Source organism: Echinops telfairi, unplaced genomic scaffold (genome assembly GCF_000313985.2).
Source record: "Echinops telfairi isolate 266 unplaced genomic scaffold, ASM31398v2 ScPeMD7_7429;HRSCAF=8467, whole genome shotgun sequence".
Lineage (NCBI taxonomy): Eukaryota > Metazoa > Chordata > Mammalia > Afrosoricida > Tenrecidae > Echinops > Echinops telfairi.
Window position 1 is genome coordinate 1,536,569 of NW_022111329.1, and position 11,289 is coordinate 1,547,857.

General features: G+C 44.5%; 1 protein-coding gene across 1 annotated transcript in view; it reads right to left on the reverse strand.

The window, feature by feature from the left end:
• Positions 1-11,289, reverse strand: part of SLC28A3 (solute carrier family 28 member 3) — a 74,950-nt gene that overhangs the window by 20,379 nt on the left and 43,282 nt on the right. Inside the window, exons 8-11 of the mRNA XM_004715978.2 lie at positions 10,790-10,867; positions 5,588-5,668; positions 3,699-3,779; positions 1,132-1,257 (exon numbers count right to left, since the gene is read on the reverse strand). Of these exons, the coding sequence (XP_004716035.1) occupies positions 1,132-1,257; positions 3,699-3,779; positions 5,588-5,668; positions 10,790-10,867 (366 nt within the window). The remainder of the gene's footprint in view (positions 1-1,131; positions 1,258-3,698; positions 3,780-5,587; positions 5,669-10,789; positions 10,868-11,289) is intronic.

Here is an 11,289-nt window from a genome sequence, read left to right on the forward strand (position 1 = left end):
ATCACAATCCATACATACATCCATTGTGTCAAGCACACATGTACATTTGTTGCCCTCATCATTCTCAAAACATTTGCCTTCTACTTGAGCCCTTAATATTGGCTCCTCATTTCCCCCCTCCTCTCTCCTCCCTCCTCCCTCATGAACCCTTCATAATTCATAAATTATTATTATTTTGTCATATGTTACACTGTCCAACATCTCCCCCCCTTCTCTGCTGTCCATCCCCCAGGGAGGTGGCTATACCTCCCTTGTAATTCTTGTAATCAGTTCCCCCTTGTAATTCTTGTAATCAGTAGATTCTTGTAATCAGTTCCCCCTTTCTACCCCACATTCCCTCCATCCTCCAGGCATCTCCACTCTCACTACTGGTCCTAAAGGAGTCATCTGTCCTGGATTCCCTGTTTCCAGTTCCTATCTGTACCAATGTACATCCGCTGGTCTAGCCAGATTTGTAAGGTAGAATTGGGATCATGATAGTGGGGGGAGGAAGTATTTAAGAACTAGAGGAAAGCTATATGTTTCATCATTGCTACCCTGTACCCTGACTGACTCATCCCCTCCCCACAACCCTTCAGCAAGGGGGTGTCCAGTTGACTACTGATGGGCTTTGAGTCTCCACTCTACACTCATCCACCTTTACAATGATATGATTTTTTGTTCTTTGATGCTGGATACCTGATCCCTTCGACAGCTCGTGGTCACACAGGCTGGTGTGCTTCTTCCATGTGGGCTTTGCTGCTTCTGAGCTAGTTGGCAGCTTGTTTATCTTTAAGTCTTTAAGACCCCAGACGCTACATGCATCTTTTTTAGCCAGGCACCATCAGCTTTGTTCACCTTTGCTTATGCACATGTTTGTCTTCATTGATCATATTAGGAAGGTAGGTGGCACCTTCCTTATACAGTAATCTCACTGTGTGACTTTCATCTGTTCTCGGTGGATCTAACTTGCAGTTAGGTAGCAGGGGGATGAGCTCCTAGAGGCCACTGCACTCAAAAGTCAGAACAATGTAACCAACTAGGAAGCAAATGGAATATATCCTTGGCTTCCTTTTCCATTGGCAATGAGAGAGACCGAGAACCCAGTAACAATGTGAAGAAAGAAGAGGTTGAATTTTCTGTAATTCTTACCCCAAAAGAAATGTAGGCACCCAAGACGCTTCCGGCAATGGTGGAAAATCCAGCAGTCATGATGGCATGGAGCTCGGACTTGGTGATGTATGGTAGATACGGTCGAACCAGCAGTGGTGACTCTGTCTATAGACAAGGAAAGGTGACTAGACTAAACGCTGCCAGTTAAATTGTGGAGAATATGAGTCCTTGCGAGGTACAAATGGTTAACGCACTCAGCTATGAACCTTGCTATCCAAAAGGTTGGCTCTGAAGAAGAGATAATCTCCTTAGAAACCATTGGCTATTGGAAACCCCATGGGCCTCTGATACACACCGGGCTGCCAGGAGTTGGAATTCACTCAAAGGCCACTCTGGTCCAAGTGCGGCACTTAGACCAACATGACCTGCATTTCCAGGGAACCTTTTATAAACGCAAATTCTTGGACTTAAGGAATTGGAAACTCTGGGGCCCAGGGATTTGTGTTTCAACAAGTCATTTAGGTGAGGCTATGCATGTTCAAGCTTAGGAATCTATCCATTGGTAGCGGTGGTAATGGATGCGTAAATTTGGAAGGCAGTGCCCATGAACCCTCCAGTTAACCTAGGGTTGTGATGACGTGGGACACTGAGAACTTGGTACATTTTTCCAAGAGTAGGACATCAGCAGCAAGTAACTCTACCCAGTGGTTGGTCTTGTAGACTGATGGCTCCCAGGCCTTTGTGACTCCTATCTTCCAGCTTCATCACAACAGACCTCAAGCCCCCTTGCTGACACCACAGGGAAATCACAAGAGTCCCCAAAGGCCACTAATATCAAGTGCAGGCACCCAGAGGCCCTTTCCAAAACAAAAATCAGTGGCACCTCACTCATACCTCCCCTTGGGGTACAAACAGTGTACAGACAGGCCCTGGGTTATGAACCTCAGACTTGGGGACTATTCCTACTTGATATTTAATGTTATGCGAATTTGCCTTCACTTTGAAATGACTGAACCAACCCTTGCTTGAAACAAAGCTTTCATCATAATCATTTTCCTTGCAGCTTTTAAAAATTAAAAATGGCGTTGAGCCTTTTCTTACACTAAAATCAGCTACCATCTCATCTGTTCTGCCTCACAGCCATCCTATCGCTGATTTCCAAGACATCTTTAAGATAGCCTACAGCCTTATCGTTCTCCCATGCGTGGCTGGTGGGTTTGAACTGCTGACCTTGTGGTTAGCAGCCCATTGCTTACCCTACACAGCTACAACCCAAGGCTCCTTTCCCGCACTAAAATAAGACTAACTAAGAACTCTATGCACCTGGTCCAACTTACTTCTAAATGCGACTTAAAGGTATACTTAGGAACAATAACCTGAGGATTGCCAGTAGATGCAAAGGCTTGAATCTCATTAAGGAGGGCAGGAAGCCTGAAGTATGGGCCTCTCCATTAGTAATAGCTGTACTTTCAGCATATTAAGTACTAAATTGAGCACCACAAAAGCATGTGTACAATTTTACAATTTTCCCCTCATTATTTCTAATTGTTCTGTGAGACTGAATGTACTGAGCCTCAATTTATGGACTAAGTGGAAACCCAGTACACGAGCCCTCTTACTCTGCAGGTAGAAGTAATCAACTCAAGAGGATGCCCTCGTTAGTCCTGAGAGATTTTATGACTATAGAATTCAATTCCTAGGGAAGGAAGTATGCCCCCTGCCTCTAAGAAGCCTGCTTCCCCTGTCTCAAGCAGATGAACGCCGGGGCCTGTGTTTTCCGGATGACTTGATTTTCGCCTCAGATGAAATTTTCTTGGGCACTGGTGCTGGCAAGTGTTCACACTTGGTTTCCTTGGTGTGTGAACCCATCTTGCCTGAAGCTGTATAGCCTGAGCAGCTTATGACCACTTCACTTAGACAACCCTTAGGCATGCTGCTATTTTGATCGATGTCCCTTGGCACGGCATTTCTTGGCTTAAATGAGGGTTTAGGCAACTAGCATTTCCCAAGGGATGAATCAGGAAGGTGCAGTGTCATCTGAAATCTCTTCAGGTTTTTTCTTCAAATTCAGCAGAGACAGAGTGGTGGCTAGTTCAGATACATGGAGAAGGAGTGTGGGTAGGGAGGGCTTTACAGTTTTGGAGGAAAGCCCGTCTTGGTCTCTTTCATTGCCGCAAACCAAATCCTCGGTCAGCATTAGCCGACAGAACCTGAAGGCGGCGGTGACATGTCTGCAGCCACAAGATAAACGGAGAGCTCCAAACTGCTGCAACGCAGGCCAGAGGGCTCACAGATGTACTAAGACTCTACCAAGGAGAAGTGCTATTTTTGGGAAAAATGGCTTAATTCCTCTTCTCCACAAATTTCTAAGAACACAAATTATACACTAGCCCACACTAGACAAGGGTCTTAAAAGAGAAAGTCTCTTTTTCTTGCTCTCTGGTAGCTCAACATTACTATAAAGGGAATTTTTTCTTTTAACACTTTTATTCTTACATTAAAAGAAACACCAACACAGTAACATTGCCTTACTTAATTTTCTGGCAAGAGCCCATCCATTGCAGCTGGTCAATTTTGTGTGTGTGTGTGTAGATATTACAACTCACCTGTCCAACAAATATATTGCCAGAAGCAACAACAGATTCAACAGGAGATGTTCCCATAGTAACCAGCATTAGCCATCCGACCTAAAACCAAAGAGGAAAGAAGTTAGTGGATTATTTGTGTGCACCAAATTTCCAAGTAGGGATAAAAATCTTGAAACTGGAGTAAAATGTTGAAAATGTTGCTAACCAGTGGAAGCAGTAAACTTAATTATATTTTAGCTAGTCCATTAGAGTAGGTCAATCAAACCTTCCTGTTTGAATGGCGAGCCTGGGTCATTGTATGTAGTGCCTGGAACATTTGCAAATGTATGTCTGCAACTCTATTGTGTACAAGGATAGACGTAATAACTGCCAACCATATGGCAGGCTTTCGGCATTTCAGGTCCTGCTCTGATCCTCTCACCTGGATGACTCATTAATTTTCACAATAATCCTTGGAGGGAGGGCCTCTAATTATGTCCATTTTTCCGAAGAGGAAACTGAGGCATAAACATGAGTGCTGACAGAGTTGGCGTACAATTGAGGTTTAGTTTTTTAAAAAAAAAACCCAACTCAATTCAAAGGTTGAGAGTGGCACTTTTGTTCTGACCTCTCAACACGAGACTATAGTACCTGCCTTAGGCTGGCTGTCTTCCTATTGCATCCATTCCTCTTTCCTGCTTGTTAGACATAAGCATTGTTATTCCTTTTTTTTTTTTCAAATTGGGAGTTAATATATATATATCTCATATCATCCATAGTTCAATCACGTCAAGCAGTACTGTATAATTGCTACAACAATCTTTTTCTTCCTGGTCTCCTCAGCATTGACTCCCTTCTGCTACCTGCCCCCCAACTGTACCCCACCACCCGCTTTTCACAGCACCACCCAGAAACCCTCATTCTACTTGCTGTCCCCTATAGGTTCGTAAGCCCTGGATTAGCGCTGTTATTCTGAATGCTTAAACATTTAAAATAAAAACTATAGGCTCTGAGAGCTCTTGCTGAAATTCTAGATTCTGCTGGTTTGCTGGGTCTCTCTCTTATCGGGCACATTTTTAACTGATGTTCTAGGAATCAACAAAAGTGTTGTGATCCTGCCCAAGTCCTGGAAGCATTCTCCCATTGTCATATGCATCCATCCTCATGATTAGCTTACAACAGTCCTAATTTTCTAATTCCTACTGATCTAATTTATGAGGGCAGGACTGGCATTTCTGGAGCAGAGAAATGGGATTAAACTTCGCAGGGTTTATAAACGCCCTCAGATTCTCTTTTTTGCTTTCATTGTTGTTAGCAACACCAGAGCGAGGCGTGCGCACACTTGCAGCCTCTCTGAGATCAGCAGGGGCTTTCGGGTATTGGCCAAGGAAGGAGGGACCTTTGTTGCCCTGGCACATGTCTAACCTGTGGGAGTCATTCATTACTTTTGTTCAGGTTACATGGAGCTCTCCAGCAAGCTCAACATCAGAGTTAGAAGTCCCAGAAATTTAATTCCCATGGTGGCACAGGAAAGAGACTTGGGGACAGTGCTTAAGGGCTTGTTACAGAAAGGCTGGTGGAAAGGTGGTTTGAACCCACGAGTTGCCCCACAGGAGAAAGATGTGGCAGTCTGCCTCTATAAAGATCTGCATCCTTGGAAACCCTTGGGGGCGGAGGGGTGGGAGGGATGGGTTCTACTATGATGATAGGGCCATTAGGGGTCAGAATTGCCTGAATGGTCATGGATTTGGTTCTTTGGTATGGACACATTTGAGTAATTTACACAGATTTTGGGGGTTTGAATCTCATCAGTTGATAGGGAGGAAGCTTGGTAGGAAGAGGAGGGCATATAAAAAAAAACCATCAAGCCTTTGTCCTTGAAATAAGCAGCTGTGTACCTGTCACTCTAGCCCCTCCGAGCCCCGTACCTTTCTAATGATCCACTGCATCAGTCGGAGGTAGTAGAGCATCGACATGACCGTGCTGAAGAAAACCACAATCGGCAGGATCTGGGCATGGGAAAGACGCCGTGGTCGGTTAATATTGTTGGCAACCATTTCTTAATAGTGTGGGACCAGCTGCCTTTTTTTTTTCCTCCCCCGGCTAAGGGTTCTAATTGGCTCTGGATATCCTTGAATATATTTCATAATGCATCTGACAAGTTTTTGTTTTGTTTTTTCACTTTCATCTGCTATAGAGATCTTTCCTTACTGTAGAATCTCAGAGAAGCAATAAACCCCGCTTTTTTCCTCTTCATTTGTAGGTGGTGTTTGGATGGTGGGTGGACACCTAGTGGAGGTGCAAGGCATGACCTAGCTACTGGAGCATGAAAGATAAGAGAAAAAGGACTTTTCTTTCTGGCGGTAAACACTTCATCTTCATTATATCAGCACCCCCTAAATCAATTAAGAGTTAAAAATCAGCCATTCAAAATGTGATTCAGCGGGTTTCTGTTTACCAGCTCTCCCTCGCTTCCACTGCCAATAACACAAAATGATGAGCAGCAGTAGAGAACAGTTTGGGGGAAATATGCAGTAACTAAACAACAACAACAACAACAACATTGAAGGCCATTGGCAGATAGTCTGTACTGATAATAAGCAGACAGGGTCCTCTTCACTAATTAACATAGGAACCTTGGTCAGATCAACGGTGAACTACCTCAGCTCCTAACCAGGAACAGGGATGTTTCTACACAGACCAGATCCAGCATGTTAGGGCTGACACAGATTCAACTGCTAGTCAGTGAACTGTCACTCTTTTCTTTCCACATTTTATGTAAGTGAAATATATATATTTATCTCCCATTGATTTGGTTAAGACATTTGCCAGTGGAACCGTTCTCTAAGGGCACAACTCAGGGACACAAGTTACAGGCACCATGTTGTGCAACCGGCACCATCCGTTTGGAAAACTTGTCATCACCCCGAACAGAACGCAAGGCCTCCCCAGTTCCTCTTCCTTCCCGCCCTGGAAACCATTTGTCGCTAAGCATTTGCTTCTTCTAAATTTCCCATAGAGAAGGAGGGCTCCAAAAAATTGTGGGAAAATACAATTAAAAGTAATGAAATTGATGAAACTCCCTTGTAAGTGGAATCAGATTATATTTGGCCTTTTGTGTCTAGCTGCCTTCATTCAGCATCTTGTTTTCAAGGGTCATCTCTGACAAAACCCTTAGCAACACTTCATTTATGTTTAAACATTCATTCTTTTAGCTTTTAAGAGAACAATTCTTCTACCTGTTTGTAGACTCTTGAATCACAAAAGGAGTGGGTAAACTTGGGAACATTCTGTCTACTGACATTGTATTGATTCTGACTCATGAAAACCCTGTAGGTCACAGCAGAACTGCTCACTAGGGTTTCTGAAACTGCAGGTCTTTATGGGAGCTTCTCATCTTTCTCCTGAGGAGCAGCTGCTGGGTTTGAACCACTCGCCTTGTGTTCAGCACCCCAATGTGTAACCCACTATACCACCATGGAACCTTTGTTGATAAAGCTAGTATTTTTCTATTTTCTAAGTACTCTTTGGATGCCTGCAAGGTAGTTTCTGCCCTGCTGAGACTGAATGGAGCGATGCTTTAAGACTCATCTTACCCCTTCCCCACCACTCCCATATGGCCCTTGTGGGCTTCCCCACCTCCCCAGCCACCCCCAGCTGAATGCTGAGAGACAAGTGTCCTCCAGAGAGGCCCAGAACAGCCAAGGACAATCTGTACAGATCTAATTTAGAAATGTCTGTTAACAACAGATATTAAAAGACATTCTGTGCCCTTATTCAAGGCCCACTTACATAAATGCCTTTCATTGGCCTTAATGGGCAGGAGGAGCAACATCCCTGAAAGCTTGAGGAAGGCTCCTCTCGGGGATATTACCTCAGGGACTCTGCTTTGTTGGAAGAGGCAAGAGGCTACTGCCCCAGGAAGCCAGTGTTGAGGGCCACAGACCCCAGTACAATCTGGTTAGAAGGTTATAGTCGTAACCTTCTGACATTGTGACTTTTACCACATTGTGGACACCACCCACTAGCCAGTCTGTGGCATGAAGATGAGGCAGCATGCTCCTGTAAAGACTGACCATCGCAGAAGTTTTAAGGAGCAGGTCTACTCTGTTCTGCAAGGTCCCATTGTGTCAGCGTCGACTTCACCGGGCTTTCTACCTTCTCTAATTCTAAATTCAACTCAGGACATGAACCTATTTCTATTTCAGTGTGTAAAGTTCAGAGGCCCTAAAAAGTGAAAACATTTCAGCAGTGTGGGTTCAATCAAAACCCAAACTCACTGCCATCGAGTCTATTGCCACTCTTAGTGATCCTATCGGACAAAGTAGAACTCCCCCATGGGTTTCTGAGACAGTCAATTTTTTATGGGAGTAGGCAGCCTTATCTTTCTCCCTTGGGATGTTTGGTGAGTTTGAACCACTGACCTTGTAGTTAGCAGCTCAGTGCCTATCCCACTATACCATCAGTGCTCCTTGTAGGAACAATCAAAACATCAAACCAAACACCCTGCCATCGAGTCACTGCTGACTCATAGCAGCCCCCTGTGGGTATCCGAGTCTGTAACTATTTACATGAGTAGAAAGCCCAGTCTTTCTTCCGAGGAGTTGGTGGTGGTTTTGAACTGCTGACCACACGGATCGCAGCCCAATGTGTAACCATTACACTGCCAGGCCCCTGTTGGAAAAATGACACATTGAAAAACAGAAAGGCTGAATGTTATATGTGGAGCTGTGGTGGCGTCGTGGGTATACATTGGACTGAGGACTGCAAGGTCGACAGTTGGAAACCATCAGCCACTCGTGGGAGAAAGACCAGGCTTTCTTTCTACTCCACTAAAGAGTTACAGTCTTGAAGACCCACGAGGGCAGTTCAACCCTGCCCTGTTGGGTCTCTGGAGGCAGAATTGGCTGGACGGCCATGAGCGAGTTCTTAACAAGTATCTGTAGGGACCTTCCAGAAGAGGAGGAGGATCCCTGGAGCACAAACAGTTCATCAAAAGGTTAGTAGTTTGAATCCTCCCTGAGGCTCCAGGCCTGGTGCTCTGCCACCACAGTCTTGAAAGCACTGTGGCAAAGGGCTCCTCTACCACACATGGGGTCACCAGGGGTCAGACTGGACTCGAGGGCAAGGACCAACGACCTAGAGGAGATGAGCTTCCTGGGGAAGCCCTGCCAGGAACTGACCGTGTCTGGGCTTGGGACCAGGTGAGCTTTCCCAGCAAAACAAACTCTACTCTGTTATGGATGGGATCATGTCCTTTAAATGGGTGTTGTAATCTGAACTTCTACCTGCTGAGGTGACTGTATCTGAAGACAAGGCTTTCTTTAGGCTGATATGACCACACTAGTGTAGGGTGGGTGTGCCCTAAATCTGATCATTTCTGAGCCATGTAATGTTGCTATGAGCCAGAATCACCCAAATGGCAGTCGGCATGATTTGTTATTTTTTGGCACTTTGCACCATTTTATAAAAACGTAATGCTGCTCTAAAAAGAAAGTTGTTGTTTTTCTTTAAAGTAAAATAACCTCTTAGGATGGTTTTGAAATAGTTTGGATGTCAGAACACCCTGAAAGTGTTTTAGGGATACCCTGGCCTCCCTGGACCGCACTGTGAGAACAGCTGATCTGTTGACCAAGTAGTTTTGCTGCTATCTAAAAAGTCTCTTCAAAGAAAGAGTAACAAGCCATTGCTCTGGAATTTAAAAAGAAGAACTATTCTCCAGTTTCATTATTGTTTGTTTGCATGGGGAAAGAAGAAAGTGAGAGAAACGGATCACATTCACACATCCAGGAGATTTCTAACTGTGTGCTTGCTTAGGTCACCATTCTATCTGATGGTGTGGGCTGTGTAGCCCAAAGGCAGCACAAAAGCTCTCATGTTTGACTTCTCTTGAAGGTTAGAAGTGTACCTCCCAGAGGGACCTGGGGAGCCAGCCCTGGGCAATCTGCTTCTCAAAGGTGCCAACCTTGTTCACTCTGTGGGGCACAGTTCTTTCTACTCTGTGGTACACGGCTCTCTGGGATCCTCATTGTAGTACAACTATCAACAACATTGTAGACTTCTGGGTTCTGGAGACATCTCGCTGCACACTCAGATTTGGTGCCTCTGTAGCTCTTTGATCGCTCTCATAATCAAGAGCACTAAATGAATCCGATTTGTCTAACGAAATTACCACTACATTAAATCCTAATGAAAAGCACATAGCTTGCTTTCTCACATTGAGCTTTTATTAAATAGGGAGTCCCTGACTAGGCAAAAATAATTTGCTTTGCCCCTAAGTAAGTTCAGAGCCTTGTCAGGTAGTGGTAGAGGAATGGAGGGAGGCACTCCGCCTGAGGACCATGGGTGTTAGGGTGACCAGCCAAGATACTAAGGACTTCCTGGGCTCAGAGTTGTCATTGCTCCTGAACATGGAGAAGCATGAGCAACCATGTGGCTTTTAATTGCCAGATATATCATGCCCCCCCCCCCCATGTCCTGTGATGTTCCAGATCCTGTTACCCCTGCCAGTGTTTCCTTTGACAGATGGCCAGGGGTGTGTGGATTTTTTAACTACCCCAAGCAAAGGTACATATCCTCCCTAAATGCAAAGAGGCTTCAAGAAGTTTGTGGGACAATTTCCAAGTGTTTTAATACTGCTTTTCCAAAAACTGTTCGAAGCCCTCACATATTAGAATATGTCTGTCCTCCTCTAGATTGTTCCTTTAATGCCAATTTACCAAACTAAAATGTGAGCAGCCCCTGATTTCAGGTGAAACTTTGAAGAAAAGTGGTAGTGATATGTACTATACACCCATGACATGGCAGGCAGTCCTATGCCTGTTTTTTGGTCAGTGGAGCCCTGGGGGTAGCATGGCTAAGAGTTTAGCTGCTAACCTAGGTTGGTGGTTCAAAACATGAGCCACTCCCCAAAGCTGTCTGTTCAATAAAGATTAAAAACTCAAACTCACTGCCATCAGTCAAATTGATGCCGACCCTGCCTTGGAAATTTGATAGAATTTCCTCTGTGCTATAGGCTCACTGTGTGTCAGAACTGATTCAGGGCAATGGTTAGGTTCTACACAAGTGTCTACAAAACTGCTAAGTTATGGAAAAGGCAGTGTCTATAAAGAAAAAGAGGCTGGACTTACCTTGAATGCAAAGAAGTGATCTTTGTACTTCTCACCAAAGACAAAGGAAGCACCAGCATCAGAGTACTCTAAGAATGTCTAGGTCCAAGAAAGAAAGAGAGCAGATCATTAAAACCATTGGAGTCACGGCCAATGTCCTCCGAGCTCTTGAGGTTCAGCAGTGGGTAGGGACCTGAAAAACTGTTTAGAGAGACATGGAAGACTCCTTTCTCTGGCATGGAGGTATATTACTGAAATATGCCTGCAGAGATTTCCTGTTGTTTCAGATATTCAGTCAGACTGCAAGATGCTGAGTAAGCCCAGTGTGGTGATTTACTCCAGCAAGTCAAAGATGACACTTGGAAGCAGTAGTCACCAGGAGGTGAAAAGAAAGTTTGTTTCTGCTTGCAGGACTATTTTTTTAAAGTCATTTTATTAGGGGCTCATACAACTCTTATCACAATCCTACACACATCAATTGTGTAAAGCACATTTGTACATTCATTGCCCTCATCATTCTC